General features: G+C 41.2%; 1 protein-coding gene across 1 annotated transcript in view; it reads left to right on the forward strand.

Moving 5' to 3' along the window:
• Positions 1-4,996: 4,996 nt before the first annotated feature.
• The window catches only part of Hace1 (HECT domain and ankyrin repeat containing E3 ubiquitin protein ligase 1), a 109,554-nt gene continuing 93,201 nt past the window's right edge, over positions 4,997-21,349 (forward strand). Inside the window, 4 exon segments of the mRNA XM_038339898.1 lie at positions 4,997-5,308; positions 18,390-18,444; positions 18,641-18,730; positions 19,303-19,407. Coding sequence (XP_038195826.1) covers positions 5,233-5,308; positions 18,390-18,444; positions 18,641-18,730; positions 19,303-19,407 — 326 coding nt within the window. The 5' untranslated portion in view covers positions 4,997-5,232.

The raw sequence follows: 21,349 nt of genomic DNA on the forward strand, positions 1-21,349 counted from the left end.
TGTGTGTGTGTGTGTGTGTGTGTGTGTGTGTGTGTGTGTGTGTGTGAGAGAGAGAGAGAGAGAGAGAGAGAGAGAGAGAGAGGAGTCTTTTCACATTGTTTTGTTTCATCTTTTGTTTTTCAAGATAGGGTCTCACTGTGTAGCCCTGGCTGTCCTAGAACTCACTCTATAGACTAGGCTGGCCTCGAACTCCGAAATGTTCCTACCTCTGCCTTCTGAGATCTGGGATTAAAGAAGTGTGTTGTCACGGCCTGGCTTGAGATTAGTGCAATCATTATAACAGCATGGTACTGAAAGGATTTTTTTGTGTAAATAAACTGAGCATATTCAAAAGGCACATTTTGTGTGGACATCCTAATTGCCAATAACCTTATAGTCTACAGGTCCTGTTCTTCATTTATATTACATGATGAAAGTGGTTAAGGGCGCAAATATAGTTTATATGAATTTTGCCACAATTTTAAAAAAAGCAAAGACTTTTCTAATAAAGAGAAATTGGGAAAAGGCTGAAGAAAAATAAGTAAATCATGCAAATCTGGGAATAACAAGAGCCTATCAAAGATACCTATGGTTCTGGACACCATGAGAGCAAAGTCAACCCCCAATCAAAGACCTGGGAACTGAAAAAACAAACATTTGATTAAAAGTTCTGAGATATCTTGGTTCAAATTAAGTGTCAGGGAGTGTTTTTAGTTTCAAAAACATTGCCACTGCCTGTCTACATTGGAGACAGGCTCTTTCTATGAGAGAGAAAGGGAGACAAGAGGGAAGAATGAGCCCCTGTTGCTAGGATCTGTACCCTATGCCCTGGCCAGATGCTGATGGAACTCTTCCCTTCCCAGCATGTGCCTGGCCCAGGCAGGGGAAGCAGTCCTTAGTTCTGGTATATGAACTTAGGTCAATGTGTCTTTGACCCAATTCTTCTGTTTCCTACCCCAAACTCGCTGGTCTCTTTGTACTGGGGATGATAACCATGTTCAGGACATAGCAGCTGTTTTTGTGGCCCCCAAGTTTCAATGCTTACATTGACGTATGTATAAAAGTCAGGGATTAAGAAAGACGCTGATACTATCCACAAAAAAAAAATGTTCTCAGTGAAGGGAGACCCAAGTTGATGAGCAGAGAGGAAATTTGTGATTTCATTAGGTTGCTAAGGCTACTGAACACTGCACCAGGACCTCTTTCTCTCCCCAGTGTTCCTTTATTGAAGACAATCTAAGCACACAGCAACCAACCATGTTTAATTCAGCTTTTTTTTTTTTTTTTTGCCTAAGTCCTGCTTGGAATCTGACCCATGCATGTAGTTTGTAGACCAGCCAAAATATGGGCAGATTTTTATTGCAAGCCTGACCCACATAGAGAGTTTCAGGCAAGCCAAGATTATATGACAAGACCTTGTCTCCAAAAACCAAAACAAAATAAACAACAACACAAACATTAAGGCTTTTCGGTTTGAGTTTATTCTTTCCAGAATTTCCATACTTCCTAGTGTTGGCTTTTGCTGACCTGTGCAGATCTTGTCTGCTGGACCTGTGATCTGAGAACCTGAATGAATGGGGAAGACTACAGTCTAATGCGTAGACAACCTTACTTCGGTTTTAGTGTACTTTTATATATAAACCTAGCAAAGAAAAAATGATCCAAGGAAGGTTGTTTGAGTTCAGAAAAACATGTAAACAAATGTCAGCAAGCACATTCTAAATATTAACTTGTTGTAAGAGTTCGCTTGTTTGTTTCCCGGCTGCCCGGCAGCTCAGGCCCAAAATAATCACACAGAAACTATATTATTTAAAGCACTGCTTGGCCTATTAGCTCTAGCCTCTTATTGGCTAGCTTTTACATATTAATTTAACCTGTCTCCATTAATCTGTATATCACCACAAGGCTGTGGCTTACCAGGTAAAGTTTGGGCGCCTGTCTCAAGTGGGGCTACATGGCTTCTCCCTGACTCCGCCCTTCTTTCTCCCAGCATTCAGTTTAGTTTCCCCCCTGCCTAGCTCTGTTCTGCCCTGCTCTACTATAGGCTCAAAACAAGTTTTTTTTTTTTTAAATTAATCAATGGTATTCACAGCATACAGAGGGGAATCCCACATCATTAACAGAGCAGTTCTTTTGCAGAACTTTCTTAGGCAGATCAATCTAACACAATCGCCTGGTATGAACTATAGATTATACCTGGGAAAGCATGGAAGAAAGGCAGAAGGGCCATACCCAGATTCAGTGTACAGTGACCGGATTGGGTTTTATAGCCATGTTCTGACATCCAACAAAAATAAACATGTCTTATAAATTCAATGTAAATGTTTAAAACAGGAGGCACAATGTCACATCCAAGAACAATCCAGGGAACAAAATGCACCTTCCTTTTCTCCTGGAGTATCTCTCACAGTTCCCCAAGGTGTCGTTCACCATGCATCATTCCTTTGGCTGTGTTTGGACCCCTAGAAGGTTCTTCAAGCTGGTAAGGCCTGACTTTCCCCCTTGAACTTTAGAACTGCTCATGCCAGTGGGGATTTGCTTCAGAGCCTTAAGAACAGGGGTGCTGTTATTTAGGTCTTTCATGGTGTAACCTGTGTGCCAGGTTCATGTAACAGAGAAATCCTTTCCACTTACCCCTTCTTTTTGAGACAGCTTTCACTGTGGTGCACAGACTGGCCTGGAGGCTCTGTGTGTTCATATGGGGGCCATGCTCTCACACCTGGCACCAAAACATGCTTTCCTTTTATCAAGCAATCTATTTATTTATAAATCACTTTTATGTTATGTATTTATTTTGCATGTATGCATGTATGTACACTGCCTGCGTGTCTGGTCCCATGGTGTGCTGGGTCTCCTGGAATTAGAATTATAGATGATTGTGAGCCACCATGTGGATGCTGGGAACTGAATCCAGGTCTTCTGCAAGGGTTCTTACCTATTGAGCCTCTCTCCTTTCCTTTTGGTGTGTGTGTGTGTGTGTGTGTGTGTGTGTGTGTGTGTGTGTGTGTGTTAAGGAGGACTGAGGCCAGCGTGCTACGTTAACGACCTACTGCATGCAGGTCTGTCACCCCACCACAGGAAGCTGATATTTTAGGTGATGTAAGGAGGACAAACAGCCAGAGCATTTCACTTGGGCTGAGATTGAAAAGTTTGAGCACCACCCTGGTTGGCCTATTGTCTTTGTCCTTCTTTTGCAACTTTGGATTTTCCAAACTTCTTGACAAACAGGTTTTCTCTCACCTGAACCAACAGGTTAAGTGGAGATGGTGAAGGTTTGCCTCCAGCACATAGCACACGTAAGTGACGTTAGTTGTAGGTTGAAATTGATTTAGAAGTGCCCTGGGAAGGGACACCCATGCCAGTCACCTTCTTCCTCTTTACATCCTGCACTTGAGCTCAGCAAAAGTCAGAGAAGTAATTTTTTTTATATATATATGAGGTGGACAGGCAAGATTTGCGCTTACACAGACAAGCTCATTTGCAGGGACAGCTGGCCTCTTTGAGAGAAAGGTGACAAATCGATTCCTTTGTGTCACGCTTACTTCAGACCCCTTGGCCCTGGTAACAGAGAGGAGAAAGGCTTCTTCCTCGAGTTTACGTTTTCTGCCATTTTAGCTGTTCTTTTTTCTCCGCAGACTGGGCTGACTCAAGCTTCAGATGCTCAAAATTTTTCACTTTGAAATTTTTTATTTATTAATTTTATTGTATGTGTGAGTGCTCTTCCTGCTTGTAAGTGTACAATATGCATGCAACACCTTCAGAGACCAGAAGAGATCATGTGATTCCCTGGAACGAGACTAAGTACAGTAGACATTGGAAAAGAAACTTGCTCTTAATTGCTGAGCCATCTCTTTAGCCCCTTTCTGATTAAGAAATCTGTGTGGGGGCGTGGGCATTTCCTAATACTGGATTAGAATGAGCTTTTGAGATGACAGGAGTGGGTGCTGGGAACCATACCCTGGAAGAGCAGTACATGCTCTTAACCACTGACCCATCTTTCTGCTCTCCGAACCTCTTTTTTTTTTTTTTAATGCCCTTGCCTGCGCGTACGTCTCTGCACCTTTCGCATGCAGTGCCTGAGGAGGAGGCCAGAATAGAGCATCAGATCCCCTGGAACTGGATATACTGGATGGCTGTATGGGGCCATATGGGAAGCAAATTTGGTTCTCTCGAAGAGCAGCCTCTGCCTTTAACTGCAGAGCCATCTCTCCATTTTAAAGCCATCTATTTATTTATTTATTTATTTATTTATTTATTTATTTATTTATTTATTTATTTATTTATGTAATTGAGGTTTTGTGTCTGCCAGGCTTGGCGTTGAGCACCTGGGATCCTAACGCCTAGCAGGTGGAGGCAGGAAGGCTGCCGTTTCAGCAATATATTAAGATCAAGGCTAACCTGGGTTACATGTGATGGGCTCAAAAACACATACCGCCTCCATCTCAAAACATCATGTAGTTCAGGCTAACCTCACACTTAGGATCTATCTGCCTCTGCTTCCCGAGTGCTGGAATTGCCTGTATGTGTTACCATGCCCAGCTTGAACATTTCTATGACTTGGTATGCTCATGAATGAAAGTCTTTGTAGTTCTCATTGGGACCTATCATAGGAACTGAGACTGCATTTTACCAAATAAACATTTTTTTTTTCCTTTTGCCATTCATATCTTCTGCAGAGTTTGAAGTTGGCCTCATGTCCTGTGCTAAGTATACAGGCATAGGATAGCGCCGTGTCTCTGTTCTCGGAAATGTACTCAGCAAGTGAAACAAATAAGGTACTTCTCTAATCTGCTTTTTTGGGGTGTGTTAGAACTGAGGGAGAAAGCTCTTGTACAACTTTGCAGGGAAGAACGACAGCGCCATGAGAAAGCCCGGGAAGTCTTTCTATGTTCTGCAGTAGCCAGATCTTCCAGATCGCGGGTCAGCGACCTTAGAGGCGGGGCTCCACCGGGGTGTGTGGCCAGCCAGCCCGGAACTACAGTTCCCAGAAGGCCTTGCGAGCCCAGGAGGGAAGCGAGGCCGCGGAAGGAAAGCCGCGAGCGAGCGGAGGCGGCGGCCGCTGCCCACCCCCAACGCGGTCTGGCTGGCTGCCGTCGGTGCGGCGGACCGACTCGGCGTAGCACCCTAGCGTTCCTGAGCGCCGGCCGCCGCGAGCTCGCGCCTTCGCCCACGGGCCCGGCCAGGGTCGGGATGTAGGGCGCGGGGCGCGGAGGCCGCGAGCGCGGCGGGGGCTTCGCGGAGGCCGCGCCGAGGATGGAGAGAGCGATGGAGCAGCTCAACCGACTGACGCGCTCGCTGCGGCGCGCGCGCACCGTGGAGCTGCCGGAGGGTGAGGCGCCTCGAGGACGCGCTCTGCACTTTGCGAGGCGGGCGGCGGTGGGCGGCCGCGGGCGCGCGGGGGCGTGGGCGGGGCGCGGCGGCTCGCTGGAGTTGGGTCCCACTCCACCCGCGCCGGGAAAGGGTGCGGTGGCGCGCCTGCGGCGGGCGCGGCTGGAGACGCGCCCGCGTTTTCTTAAGCTGCAGATGAGATATGCGGGCTAGTAATAATTTTTTTTTTTTTTTTTAAATACGGGGCGCCGCTCTTGTTTTAGCAATAGACAAAGGTTGTCAGACACCAGCCAGGTATTTCCGAAGCACTGTTGGTGTAGTAGGCATTCCTTCGGTAGGCATGCCTGCCTTCGTCTTTTAATCATGGAGACGTACGTGTTGAGTGGACTGGGTGAGAACTGGGGTGAATTCACACCGAGGAATAAAAGAACTGTTCCCGACTTTAGCTTTGGAAAACTCCCAATAAAAGAGTTGGGGTTGGGTGGAGGCGTGGGGGATTTCTTTTTCTTCTGCTTTATGAAGTCAGACTGTTTTAGGGGCAGTGGGAGATGTTCGTGGCCCAGGCTGACTGCAAACTTGGGAGCCTGCTCAGCCTTCCAAGTATTGGGAATCCAGGCATTCGCCTACTGTTCCCTGTTTAGTTTGTTTTATTCCATTTCCCCTAAAACTTTGTTTCAGTTAGCTATGGCGAGTGAAAGAAATGTGGAGTTGGCGAATTTAGGGATAATTTTCTTGAAAAGTTTTATTCTCTGTGATTCTGAGTAGAGGAAGTTCCTGGCAACTCTTTCTCAAAAGTAATTTTGTATTTGTTACTTTGGTAGAATGAAGCATTGATTTAGACTAGTCCTAATTTTAGGAAGTAAACTTCAACTTTCACTTTTTCTTCTACGTCCACCTGTGAATCTTTTCACTGAGGGCTGTCCTTACTTATTTTCTGATGTCACGCTGTTGATGACAGCTAATTACTGCTGTTTGTGCTGTTTATTGACAGTGCTATTTGTATTGCTAACTTGCATCCAATATTTTGCGTAAATATGGCACAGAAGGCTCTGATAATATTTTCTGGTTTTAAAAATCAGTATATTTTCATTGGAGCTGGAGAGATGGCTCAGCGATTAAGAGCACTGCCTGCTCTTCCAAAGGTCCTGAGTTCTATTCCCAGCAACTGCGTGGTGGCTCACAACCATCTGTAATTAGATCTGGTGCCCTCTTGAGGAAGAGACCTGGTCAGTCCTCATCAATTTAGACCATGAACCCCACTATGGACAGGTTCAACAGAACCATCATATATGGGCTGCCCATGCATGCTTCAGCATTGCCAGGGTATAAATTTCATTCATTTTATATTTCCATTGTAGAAAAGTTTAATAACAAAAATAAAGAAAAATCTGCCATTCCACTCTCAGTAGTAAACAATGTTAGCATTTTTTTACATATTGCATACAGTGTTTTGTTTTGCATTTAGAAAACATCACAGATGTGTGTCCATAAATATGTTTATTGAATTTGGCAGAATTTGGTAGGATGCATGAAACAAAACTTGCATCTATTTTTTTTTTTTACTGACTACCTGAGGAGCAGCTTTGTATTTAAGACTTAGTCTTCTGCTTCCATAGGGTTCATTCCAGAAGATGAGCAGGATTTAATTATATAATTAACATTTTAAAAGACTTTAATTATCCATTTCTTAACCTATTCTTTGAGAACTTCCAGTCAGCAGTCTGAGTGCTTGGAAACTTGAATATTACAGTTAAAAAAAAGTGTTCCCCCTTGTTGTAAGAATGGCCTGTTGCTTCTATCTTCTCTTTGATTACAAATCTTCATTTGATTACAATGAAATTGTTCATTTTGTTCCTTTATATTTGTCTTTCAGTTTTGAATGAGTCTTTGAATTCTCTTAGTTTGGCTCTTCAGGTAGATCATATCTAGGGCATTCTACTTTTTTTAATTGAGAAAATATTTATAATAATTATTATTATTTACATCCCAACTGCAGTTTCCCTTCTCCCTTCTCCTTGTCTCTCCCCACCATCCCACCTCCCATCCACTCCTCCTAGATTTCTATTCAGGAAAGGGCAGGCCTACCATGGATATCAACCAAACATGGCATATCAAGTTTCAGTACGACTAGGCACCTCCCCTCCTATTAAGGCTGGACTGGGCAATCCAGTATGAGGAAAAGGGTCCCAGAGACAGCACCTGTTCCCACTGTTAGGGTCCCACAAGACGAACAAGCTGCACAACTGAACATATACATAGAGGGTCTAGATCAGTCCCATGTAGGCTGTCTGGTTGGCTCAGTCTCTGTGAACCCCTATGTTCACAGGTTAATTGAGTCTGTGGGTTTTCTTTTGCTGTCCTTTACCCTTCTGGCTTCTAAAATTCTTCCTCCTCCTTTCCCTGAGTTTTGCCTAATGTTTGGCTGTGAGTCTCTGCACTTGATTCCATTAGTTGCTTGATAAAACCTTTTATAATAAGTGGGTGAGGCACAAGTCTATGAGTATAGGAGAATATCATTAAGCATCATTACATTGACTTTTTTCCCTCTAGTATTATTGGTTCTATCCTAAGTCTCTGGGCCATCCAGCCTCTGGGACTTGGTCCTACTGGCAGTGACAAGCATGGGTTCCCTCTTGTGGCGTGGGTCTCCAGCTGGACCAGTCATTGGTTGGCTATGCCCATAATTTCTGCATCACCTTTACCCTAGCACATCTTGTAGTTAAGATAAATTGTAGGTTGAAGGTTATGTGGCTGGGTGGGTGTCCCAGTCCCTCCGCTGGTAGTCTTGCCTGGTCACAGGAGATGGCCAGTTCAGGCTTCGTGTCTCTCATTGCTGGGATATCCTTCATTAGCAGCGGTTACCTTCATAGATTCCTGTAGTTTCCATTACTCTATGTTTCTAGCTTGTCCCCAATATGCCCCACCAATTCCAGTTGTCTCTCCTAGTACTCATTCCCTCCGTTCTCTCTCTGCCTGATCCCTCATGTTCTTGTCCCCCTCCCAAACCCCCTCCACCTTCGATATCTCTTCTGTCTCTCTTTCCCAGGAAGATCCATGTGTCCCCCTTGTACCTTCCCTGGGTCTGTGGATTGTAGCATGATTGTTCTTTCCGATTCAGAGTCATAAGCGGCTCCGCCATGTTGGACTGGGCGTGGCAAGCTCACAGTACCTGTTTTTGACCTAGGAATGTCACAGCTTAGATTCTTAAGTGCATAGCGATTTAAAAGCACAAAACAAAAGTGCTCCTGGATAGTAAAAAATTACAGATTCACAATAGGACAGATTCAGACATATGAATGTACGTAGGCTTGAGAGAGAGAAGAAAAAAAATATAAAAAATAAAGTTAATGCCTTAAAAAAAGGGTAAAGTCTCTAAAGAGTACAGATAGTTATAGATTAAAAGAAGTAAAGTGATAGAGTAAAAATAAGCCACGTAAAAATGGAAAATTCACAGAGAGTCTGGATTATGTATTTTGTTGTGTTTTCTTTGATTTTTTTGACTGTAAAGGCGCTAAATACAGAGAGACATTTCATTATATGGGCTGCCAGGCTAGACCAGAATGGACATCTTAACGGTATGACTTCAGAATTTGGATCTAAGAACATGATGCTTTGGAAAAGAGGGTCTTCTTTTGTTTTCACAGAGGATGAGACTCTGTGGATTGCTTCTATCCCAATATGGTATGATAGACCACGCCCTCCTGAAAGGTTACTGTGAACATCTTCAAAAAATTACTTCACTCAACTGCCGACTGAGAGGAACCTGGCACACAGGTTATACCATGAAAGACCTAAATAACAGCGCTCCCATTCAGCAGAAAGCAGTTTGGAGAGAAATAACTGCGCCCATTTTCCCAAATATTGTTTATAAATGTTCTTTTACATAGAAAGGGGGATATGATATAGAGATGAATAATTTGCAATGGTATGGATTTTAAGGTCAATTTGTTATATGTATATGTATTTCTGATCTTGATTAAGCTATTTTGATTGTGTAGTTCATTTTAAAAACTGTAATGTATAATTAGGAAATATAGGTTGTTAATGGATAATCATCGATAATAGTCAAGCTTGTAGTAATGTTAGTTAGATTTTCTAGATATATAGAGATATACTTTAGTTAAATAGGCATTCTTCATATCTTTCAATAGTCAAACTTGTAGTCATGTTAGTTAAATTTTCTAGATGTGCATAGATATATTTCAGATAGGCATTCTTCATATCTTTCAAAGACTGTAGAATATGGCATTTAATGTTTTAATTACTTAGGGTTTTTCATGACAATGGGACACGTATGCTCCTGGCAGCACCAATCTACTTCGAGAGGAAGATGGGCATCTAAGAGGCTACTTATGGAGTTTGTTAGCCATTTGGGCAAGAAACTGCTCTTGCCTGGACTGTTGCATAAACTGGACACAAGGAACCCACAGAAAGAGGACTGCTGAACTTGCCTAAAGGTGAGATGACCGTTTGGGGTTCCTGATTCATTAAAGAGTCTGCGAGACGTTCTGCAGGACACAGCAGAAAGTGACTGAACTGTCTTTGGAATTTCCTGCTTCATGGAAATGTCTGCTGGACACTATGGGCCTGAAGGCCGAAGATGGATGTCCCAATGGTACGGAGAAACTTTAGGTGACTGTCCAGGCAGCGAGTTGTCTCTGTCATTTCTAGAGTTTAAAAGTTACTTATTTCTTGTTTACTTAAGTAGTATTATATCCTTCTGGAGTCTTTGATGGAGTTGAAGAATAAATAGGTAGTTATAGTTTTCCTTAGTTATGATAAAAGATAAAATAGATTTAAATATTGTAACTGTAATTCTTGCTTGATAACTTTTGTTACATGTAATTTTACTATGTTAAAGTTAAAGCCTTTCATTTTTGTTTAAACAGAAAAAGGGGAAATGATGGAGGAGTGTCTATGTGTTACTTTCATTATTAATAAAGATACTGCCTTGGTCCTTTAAGAGAACAGAAAATTAGGTAGGCGGAGTAGACAGAACAGAATGCTGGGTAGCAGGCAGTGGGGAGACGCTTCAGGCAGTCGCCATATGCAGTCACCATGATTCTCCTCTCTGAGATGGATGCAGGTTAAGATCTCTCCTGGTAAGCCACACCTCGTGGTGCTACACGGATTGGATTACTAAATATGGGTTAAAGGAAGATGTGAGAATTAACCAATAAGAGGCTACAGATAATGGGCCAGGCAGTGTTTAAAAGAATACAGTTTCCGTGTAATTATTTCGGGTGTAAAGCTAGCCGGCAGCCGGGTGGCGGGACGCAGCCCCGCTGCTTCCTTCTACAACTTTACAGCTAATATCCATTTACAAGTGTTTGTCCTGGGTCTGGGTTACCTCGTCCAGGATAATTATTCCGTGTTCCATCCATTCACTGGCAAATTTCATGGTGCCATTGTTACTAGTGGCTGAGTAATCCTTCATTGTGTAAATGTGCCACATTGTTCAGTTGAGGTACATTTGGATTGTTTGCAGCTTCTGGTTATTACGAATAAAGCTGCTATGTGCATAGCTGAGCAAGTGTTCTTGAGCATCCTTTGGGTACATGCCCAGGAGTGGTATAGCTGGCTCTTGAGGTAGATCGATTCCCAATTTTCTGAGAAACCACATACTCATTTTCAAAGTGGTTGTACCAGTTTGCACTCCCATGAGCAATGGAGGAGTGTTCCTCTTGCTCCACATTCTCTCAAGCATGAACTGTCACTTGTGTTTTTGATTTTAGCCATTCTGACAGATGGAATCTCAGAGTTGTTTTGATTTGCATTTCTAACTAAGGATGTTGAACATTTCTTCAAATGCTCCTCTGCCATTTGAGATTCCTCTTGAGAATTCTCTGTTTAGATCTGTATGCCATTTTAAAGTTGGTTTATTTGGTTTTTTTTGATGTTTAGTTTCTTGGGTGCTTTATATGTTTCAGATATTAGCCTTCTGTTAGATGTGGGGTTGGTGAAAATCTTTTTCCATTCTGTAGACTGCTGTTTTGTTCTGTTAATAGTATCCTTTACCTTACAGAACTTTTCATTTTCATGAAGTTCAGTTTATTGATTGTTGATCTTAGTGCCTGTGCTATTGGTGTTCTGTCTAGAAAGTTGTCTTCTGTGCCAATGAGTTCAAGGCTATTCCCCACTTTCTCTTCTATCAGTTTTAGTGTATCTGGATTTATGTTGAGGTCTTCAATCCATTTGGACTTGAGTTTTATGTAGGATGATAGTTAATGGATATATTTATGCTTTTTTACATGTTGACATCCAGTTAGATCAACACCATTTGTTGAAGATGCTTTATTTTTTCCATATTTTATTTCTGGTTTCTTTGTTGAAAATCAGGTGTCCATAGGTATGTGGATTTATGTCTGGGTCTTCGATTTGGTTCCATTGATCAACCAATCTTTTTATGCCAATGTTACGCAGTTTTTATTACTATAGCTTTGAAGTACAGCTTGAACTCAGGGATGGTGATACCTCCAGAGTTCTTATATTGTACAGGATTGTTTCAGCTATCCTTGTTTTTTTGTTTTTCCATATAAAGTTGAGTATTGTTCTTACTTAATCTATAAAGAATTGTGTTGGAATTTTGATGGGAATCACGTTGAATCTGTAGATTACTTTTGGTAGGATGGCCATTTTGCTGTTAGTCCTACTGATCCATGAGCATGGGAGGTCTTTCTGTATTCTTATATCTTCTGCAATTTCTTTCTTCAAAGCCTTGAAGCTTTTATCATTCAGATCTTTCACTTGCTTGGTTAGCGTTAACCCAAGATATTTTATATTATTTGTGGCTATTATTTTTTAAAAATAACTTTTATTCTTTTCTCATACATTATATCCTGACTGTAGTTTTACCTCCCTCCATTCCTCTCAGACCTTCTCCCTCCTCCCCTCTCTTCCAGATTTTCTTTTCTCCTATGTTTTCCTTCAAAAAATAAAACAAAACAACCAAAAAAAAAAAAATAGGAGAGCAGGCCTCCCAGGGCTATCCACCAAACATGGCCTAATGAGATACAGTAAGACTGCACAGACCCTAATATTAAAGGTGGGCGAAGCAACCCAGTAGCAGGAGAAGGGTCCCAAGCACAGGCAAGAGTCAGAGACACTCTCACTCCCACTGCTGGGAGTCCCACAAGAACACCAAGCTGTACAATAATAAGGTATATGCAGAGGACCTAGTTTAGGCCCATACAGGGTCCATGTTTGTGGCTTTGGTCTCTGTGAGCCCCTGTGAGCCTTACCTTCTGTGGGCCTAGGCTATTCTAAAAAAATACAAATTGTGGTTGCGTTTTAAGACCAAACAGGGACTGGTGAGATAAATCAGTGGTGTGCTTTAGAACACACATGTATGTGCATGCGCACACAAACACACAGATAATAAAAAGCTGGACATAAGCTCTAAGATCTTTCTTAATTTAAGAAATAATCAGATTATTTTCATGTTAGAATTTAGCAGTCCATAAGTGCCTAATTATAATTAGAATGAGTTGTTAAAGTTGGATTTTTCTAACCAGCTTTCACCCTAAAATTAACTTTGTTGCACAGCACTAACATATAGAAACTGGATTTACTGACGTGGATACTGAGAGGTACCTGACATCACTACTAAGCAATGGAGAGCACGTTGTTTTGCAGGACTAACAAAGTTTTGTAAGAGGAAAAGAGGGAAGGCAAAGAATTATGTCAGCGATATAAGTGAACTTTGGAAGGCTCAGGTATATTGCACTCTATGTGGAGAGCACTAGATTACACAGCTTTACAGTGAAGGTAGTTTGTTCAATAAGATAGACTTGGAATGCATTTTAGCATTTGTAGTTGAACCATGGTCAGGAGAACTGCTAGCTTTAAAACAACACTGCTTTCCTTTCTATGACCATTGCTGGAGCACTCAAATGAAGTCCCCTTGTGACTTCTGACCAAAGCGAGAGCTCTGAAAGGATCTCAGTCCTCAGCTTAATAGTGAGCACTGGAAGGTTTGCAGTAATTATATTAAGATTTTATTTATATTAAACTCAACAGAGATCTACCTGCTTCTGCCTCCTCAATGCTGAATGGGATTAAAGGTGTGAGCTAACACACCTGGCTATGATCTATATCTTTTTAAGGTTGGATATGACTCAAAATATAAGATCTGCACTTAAATTTTAATATAAATAAAAATTTATGAATATCATTAATGCAGACCTTTTAATGCACTTAAGTTGTATACTTTATTTTGTTTTCTTGAGATAGAGTCAGTGTGTAGGCCTTGACCAGCCTGGTACTCAAAGGTCGGCTTCAAACTCAGGCAATCCTCTTGACTCAGCCTCCCAAATGCTGAGATTACAGGTATGTGCCACCATGCCAGGCTTGTATTTTCATGATTAAAACATTGAGATTTGCAAATACAGGTATTGCCTGTTTATGACTGTTGCGAATTTACTTGATTGGAATTGTTGTGGTTTAGAAGCACAGACTGTATACTATAGAAATAATGTCATGATGTCAGCGGAGACTTAGGACAGTATTTTCAGCTTCTGATGATGATTGGCTGGTAGTTAGTGAGAATAGTTTGCTGAGACTCAATCTGCATTTTAAAGAAATGAATAAAATAACTCGAGTATAGTGCATATATTAGGAATGGAATTGTATTGTAGACCTTTTGGATATTGTGTAGCCAGAACGCTGACTCTTTTGGAATATGTACTTAAATACCACCATTGCATGGCTGGATTTTAGGGGTAAGCTAGAGATCGCAATGTCTGCTTTATAAGTCAGTATGATAAAAAATATCTCCTGTATGTGGTGTTCAAAGTGCTGCCTTTGGTGGAGGTGGGAGGCCAGCTGTGGCTACATAGATTTCAAGGCCAGTCTGTTGGGACCCAATCTCACCCACATCCCCCCAAAGACAGAGTATGTTTTGGCCACTAAAGTATTATTTTTATAGTGGGAGAATTATACTGCATATTGAACTTGTGAATGTTGACGAACAATTAGTTTTTATGTATACACTCACAAATAGTAAAATAATGGAATGGTAGTAAATTTCTATATTCCCTATATATGATTCAGTCCTATATTTCTAAATACATATAATTCACTCCTATATTTCTAAGCACATAATTTTAAAACACAATTGAAATGCCATTATTAGCATCAATAGAGTTAAGCAGGCTTTCTATTTATTTTTAATTGTTCTCAGATAGCCCGTGCATGCTCATTTTTTCTCCCTTTCAGAGATGTGTGCTAGTGCTCACAGGGTTTCTCTCACGCTGTGTAAGCAGTCTACCACTGCCATCACTCAGCTCAAGTTGGTTTGTTGAAGCCAGTATTCATAGCACATCATATTTGGTTCATCTCTCAAGAGCTGATTCTCAGGCTGGGTGCTGTGGTGCACTTGGAAGGCAGAGGCTGGCGGATCTCTGTGAGTTTTGGGTAGCCTGCTGCACATAGAGAGTTGTGGGATAGCCAGGGCTATGTAGAGAAACCCTGTCTCAACAGACAAAAAGACTTAATGTCTCTAGAAACTTCTAGAAAAAGTTTGAAGTCTGTTGTTACAACTATGCTTGAAAATGGCTAATGTTGCGTGTTTGTTTTTAATCACAATAAGAAAAAAATGTATCATAAACAAAAATCATTTTTGGCTGTTATTAGGCTTACAGAAAATCCAGTTTTTCTATCAACATCTTGAGCTACTATAGTACAGTTATTAAATCTAAGAAATTACTATTTTCATATTACTAGTATGAATTCCACCCTAGAATGTTAGCTTGCCCACCGTTGTTCTCTGTTTTAGCATGTACTCCAGGATACTGCACCACATTTATTTGGATTCTTTAGTCTTCCCCAGCTCAGTCATTCTTTATGGCTTCTTTTCACAGTTTTAAGGAGGACTGCTGGTCATGCATTTGTGGCAACACTTGGATTTGTTAGATGTCTCCTCGGGATCAGATTGAGGTTTCCCATTTTGTAGGAATATGCCCTCCTCTGGATCATAGCAGTTATTTCTAGTGATATCACTTGTTATCAATCCATTAAAGTGGTAGTTGCTGGGTTATTTCTTATAAATTTATTATTTTTCCATTGTAATTTTTGGAAGATACTTTGGTATAAGCCTCAGTATTTTAAAGACTAAGTAAAATCTCTAAAATAATACGATACCTTTAGTAATTTATAAAATAAGTTCAAAACACTAACTGAAAAATAACATAAATGTAATATGGTACCTCAGAAACTGACTTTGTGTGTCTGTAGTGTATGTATATACGTATATGACATGTTCACAGAGGCCAGAGGAGGATAGTGGCTGCCTTCCTCTTGTGTTCCACCTTGTTTCTGTGAGATAGAGCCTCCCATTGGATGTGGAGACAAGACTGGACAGCAAGGCCCAGCAACTCCTCTGTATGTTTGACAGTGCTGGGGGTTCCAGGCACAGTTTTATTTTATGTGGGTGTTGGGGCCCAGAACTCAGAAACTCATGCTTGTACAGCAGCTGCTTTTGCCTACTGAGCCATCTTCCCTGCCCTGTAGATGCAGATTTTTAACTTTTGAGTTCCATTTTTGCCTATAAAGATATGAATGTTTTAAGTATATAAAGCAATATGCATACCCACACATACACACAGACACGTATCTATATATACACACACTTTTTTTGAATTTTTTTTTGAGACAGTGTTTCTCTGTGTAGCCCTGGCTGTCCTGTAACTCCCTCTATAAACCAGGCTGGCCTTGAACTGACAGCTCCGCCAGCCTCTGCCTCCCAAGTGCTGGGATTAAGGGTGTGTGCCACCATTGCTCAGCTTGCAATAAGTATATATTTAAGGTTCTTCCTTAGTAAAGTTTTTGTTTATTTTTGTGCATCTGTGACAGTGTGTGATTGTGTGCATAAGTGTGTTTGAGTGGCCTTGAGGGACAGAAGCAGAGGTCAAATCACTTGGAGCTAATTAGAGGTAGCTGTGAGCTGTCTGGTGTGGCTACCAGGATCCGAACTCTGCTTCTTTTCAGAGTGGCCACTGTTCTTTAACCCTGTGGTGGAGGACTCTCATTGGTTAATAAAGAAACTGCCTTGGCTTTTTAATTGGGCAGGATTTAGATAGGTGGAGTAGACAGAACAGAATGCTGGGAAGGGAAGTTAGTCAGATGCTTCAGGCAATTGCCCTGCCTCTCCTCTCTGAGAAAGTCGCCATGAAGCCAGCCACCAGGTCAGACATGCTGAATCTTTCCCGGTAAGACACCACTTCGTGGTGCTACACATATTATTAGAAATGGGTTAATCAAGATGTGAGAATTAGACAATAAGAGGCTGGAACTAATGGGCCAGGCTGTGTTTAAATGAATACAGTTTGTGTGTTGTTATTTCTGGGGCTAAGCTAGCTATGCGGGAGCAGGGAGGGATGAAAAGCAGGCCTGCCCGCAGCTCCTCACTACAACCCTGAGCCGTCTTTCCACTTTCTTTGTGTTTTACCTTAGTTTTTTTTTTTCATTTTTACACATATTTGGTTTTGGTTGGCCCTCCTCATCTCCCCTCTCCCCCATCTTCCTGCCCTTTCTCCTGCTTAAGCGAGTCTTTCTCAGCATTCCTCCTTTTATTTTCACCCCTCATTTGTTCTTTTGTCCCCCTACTCCTGTCTCTTCAAATCTTCTTTCCCCCTCTTTTGGCTTTTGTTTTGTTCTTGAGAGAAAAGGTTTCACTCTGTAGGCCAGGCTGGCCTGGAGCTCGCTGTGTAGCAGTGCTCTCTTGTGTACTGTGATGATGGGTAGAACCACCATGCCTGACATACATTTAACATTTAAAAGTTATTTTTTATCACATATATATCTTTTAATACCCTAGTGTAATCTGAGGGGCCTGCTTAGGGGTTTCTGTCCTGCCTGGTACCCCACAGCTGGGAAGCCCCCAAAGAAAATCACACAGAGAGTCTATATTAATTATAAACTGATTGGCCCATTAGCTTAGTCTTTTTATTAGCTCTTGTAGCTTATATTAACCCATTATTTTTATCTATGTTAGCCACATGGCTTGGTACCTTTCTCAGCTGGGTAGATTACATCTCGCTTTTTGGTGGTCTGGGCAGGAATGGGAGGAAGGGGCTTCCTTCTTTCTAGCATTTTCCTGTTCTCATCGCCCAACCTCTACTTCCTGTCTGGTTGACCTGCCTATACTTTCTGCCTGGCCAATCAGCGTTTATTTAAAACATGATTGACAGAATACAGACAATTCTCCTGCACCACTTCCTCCTCCTTTTTTTTAAAAAAAAAAAAACAAAGGAAAATAACCATAGTCCATTTTTTTTTTGGGAATGTGGGCGTAGTATTTTAGGCTATTTTTTGCTGGTTGGGGGTGCTGATAATCTTATGGGAACCTAAAGAAAATTATCATCAAGTCCTGACTGGAGTATCCTGTGAGTCTTGATCACCTCAGGCAGCAGTTCTGAATCTGTTTTGGATGTAGAGCTCTGGTATCGGGCCATGCCCAGACCACCGAAAAGCAAGATGTAATCTGCCCAGCTAAAAAAGATACTGAGCCATATGGCTAACATAGATTAAACACAATGGGTTAATATAAGCTACAAGAGCTAATAAAAAGACTGAGCTAATGGGCTAATCAGTTTTATAACTTATAAAGATCTCTGTGTGATTTTCTTTGGGGCTTGCTTGCTGTGGGGTACTGGGCGGGACAGAAACCCCAACAAACAGGCCCCTCGTGCTACACCCTAGCATTTAAAATTGGAGTGCTAAAATGTCCTAAATTTCTTAAAAATTTCCCAGACTATGCCTTCTTACAATAAAACATGTTGAAAAAAAAACTCATTGGAAATAAAATGTCACTTGCTCAGGTTACAGGAGATACTAGATCTCTGATTTACTCTTTAGACTGTGGGCAAGCTAAGTTTTTCTTGGACAGTGTGGAAGGGACAGGACACAAGAGAGAGGGGAATTCTGTGGCATGAAATCTGCAGTGGCTTTGCTTCTCCTCTGGTCTTGCTTTCTCTGATCTTTTCTGTTTACATACAGTTAGGAAAACTCTAATCATTTGTGTCATTTGTTGCAAAAGTAGGAGATAGTTTTAATTCTTTTTCTGTTTATTTTTTTTTATTCAGATAATGAAACTGCTGTTTACACATTAATGCCAATGGTTATGGCTGATCAGCACAGGTAAGTGTGCGCCCGTTTTTGGATCGTGCTCTCAATCTTTTCATTTGTTGTGTTGTGTTAACTGTCATTCTGCGCCTAGAAAACCGTTGGAATTAACAGCTGTTGGCAAAGAGCTCTTAACTTGTTTTAATATGTTTTAAAATGTTGTTATTATTTACATATTAGCTCCTCTTTTTATCTTTTCTGGGGGATATAGGTCCGTTTCTGAACTCCTGTCAAATTCAAAATTTGATGTCAATTATGCGTTTGGACGTGTGAAGAGAAGCTTGCTCCACATTGCAGCAAAGTAAGCCTGCGATATTTGTCACTAACTCTAGTCTAGAGCGGGGTGTTAGCCTTGATCCGGTCCTAACAGCAGTTGGCAGCCAAGGGTGCTTTGCCTTCTTGAGCCCTTGGCATGCTGTGTATTCGCTCTGTAAATTGTTAGCTGAGATGTGGAATTCATGTCACACGTTTGTGTGATCATAGCTTGTTTTAGGTGAGGCGTAGGGATTTTCTAGGTGGATGCCTGTGGACTTGGCTGTTTTATTCTTCTTACCAGGATGGGAGTATTGCTTTTATTCACGACCTGGAACCGACTGACCTTTCAGGATTTAGATGGCAGCCTTGAAATTAATTGTTCATGATTAACTAGCTCCCAGAAAGTCAAGATTATTCTATAATTTTTTTCAGAACTAATGGTTTGTTTTTCTTTATTTGAACTTTTACTCACAGTAGAGTGTAACATCTTGAAGGTAGAGGATAATATTTGTTATGAGTGAATTGGGATCTTAAAAATGTGTTTGATTTTGTTTTTAAATTTTGTCTAGAATTGCTGTTTGTTGAATGTATCTGAACTGTCTTTTAATATTGTTTTAGCTGTGGATCTGTGGAATGCCTGGTTCTTCTGTTAAAGAAAGGAGCAAATCCTAACTATCAAGATATTTCAGGCTGTACACCCCTCCATCTGGCTGCTAGAAATGGGTAAGCTTCCTGTTTCTAATGGTGCACCATCATTCCTGATGAAAATAGAAGGAACTCGTTCTTGATTTTCTTCTTCCCTGCATTTGTCTTGAAGAAAATTACAGAAATGGTTATAACTATTGGTTGGTTCTTCTTTTCTTCCCTCCCTCCCTCCCTCCTCCCTCCCTTCCTTCCTTTTCTTTCTTTCGGTTTTTCAAGACAGTGTTTCTCTGTAGCTTTGGAACCTGTCCTGGAACTAGCTCTTGTATACCAGACTGGCCTTGAACTCACAGGGATCTGCCAGTTTCTCCCTCCCTATTGCTGGGTTTAAAGGCGTGCACTACCACTGCCAAGCCTTATTTTTAGTTTCTTAAGGATTTACCTTTTCTCTTTAAAATTTAGTAATTTATTGAATTTTCCTCTGATAGTTTTTTTTTTTAGATTTTATTTATTTATTATGTATACAAGATTCTGCTTCGATGTATGCCTGCACGCCAGAGGAGGGCGCCAGATCTCAGTACAGATGGTTGTGAGCCACCATGTGGTTGCTGGGAATTGAACTCAGGACCTCCGGAAGAACAGCCAGTGCTCTTAACCTCTGAGCCATCTCTCCAGCCCTCCTCTGATAGTTTTTATCTCGTAAATAGAAATTTATTATTACTTGGCTATATGGACAGTCTATTTGGTGTTTTTCTTGTCTCTTTCCCTGTTAATCTTTCCATTCTCCTTGGCTTATTTGTAAAACTATTTAGTTATTTTTATTAGTGGAAATAAATTAATATATTATGCAGTTTATAGTTGTTGGAGAATGAGTAATCTTTTTGTGAAGGGTTTTCAATACTAAAGCTAGTCTTCGTTTTATTTATTTATTTGCTGACACTGCTGAGGATTGTTCAGCCGCTGAGCTCTGTCCCCACCTGTTTCTCATTTAGCTGTTGTCTTAGTTGCTTTTCTTGTTGCCCTAATAAAGTGCTTGGACAAAAGCACTTTAAGGGAGAAAGGGTTTGTTTTGCTCCCAGCAGCTTGGGGTTTTAGTTTATCATGGTATGGAAGTCAGGGTGGTGGCAGCTGGAGCTATTCACCTCACATCCATAGTCATGGAGGCAGGATTTCAGTCGCAGATGGTGCAGGGCTTCCACAGCAATTAATGAATCAAGATAATCCCTGAAAGCATGCCTAGCAGCTTCTCAGCTGACTCTAGACCTCTTCTAGTTGACAGCTGAGATTAACCATCACAGCTGTGAGAACTAACACTACTAGTATTTCCACAATGTGAAACATTAGAGACACACCTTGCTGGCCTCTTCCTGATAATGTTCTGATCACTACTGTTAATATCATTGCAGTTATGTGCTATTTTAAGCCCTACTATGCCTGTGTTTTCCTGTCTTTTTCTTTTTCTGCCATGTAGTTCAATAAGTATTATGTCTTTTTGCCTTTATCCCATGTACTGGTTAGTTCTTTGTCAGCTTGACAGCTAGAGTCATTTGGAAAGAAGAGAACTTTAATTGAGAAAATTCTTCAAGCAGATTGGCCTGTAGGCAAGTTTGTGTGGCATTTTTTTGATTAATGATTACTGCAGGAGGATCTACCCCACCGCAGGTAGTGCCACTGTTGGGCAGGTGATCCTGGGTTGTATGAGAAGCACTCCTCCATAGTCTCTGTTTCAGTTCCTGCCCCGAGTTCCTGCTTGGACTTCCCTCAGTGATTGATTGTGACTGAGACATGTAATTCAAATAAACCCTTTCATCCCAAAACTGATCAGCATTTTAACACAGCAATAGAAAACAATTTAGAACACACTGGTATTTATTTATTTATTATAATTCTGTTGGATTAAAGAATGATACTAAAATGATGGAAATAAAATTTAAAATGAAAACAAGCAGTTTTTGATCTAGGCCTTTGTAAATGGATGTTTCCTGACCACCCAGTCCCAAATAACTCACTCAGGGACTGAATA

This window comes from Arvicola amphibius, chromosome 8, assembly GCF_903992535.2.
Source record: "Arvicola amphibius chromosome 8, mArvAmp1.2, whole genome shotgun sequence".
NCBI classification, from domain to species: Eukaryota; Metazoa; Chordata; class Mammalia; order Rodentia; family Cricetidae; genus Arvicola; species Arvicola amphibius.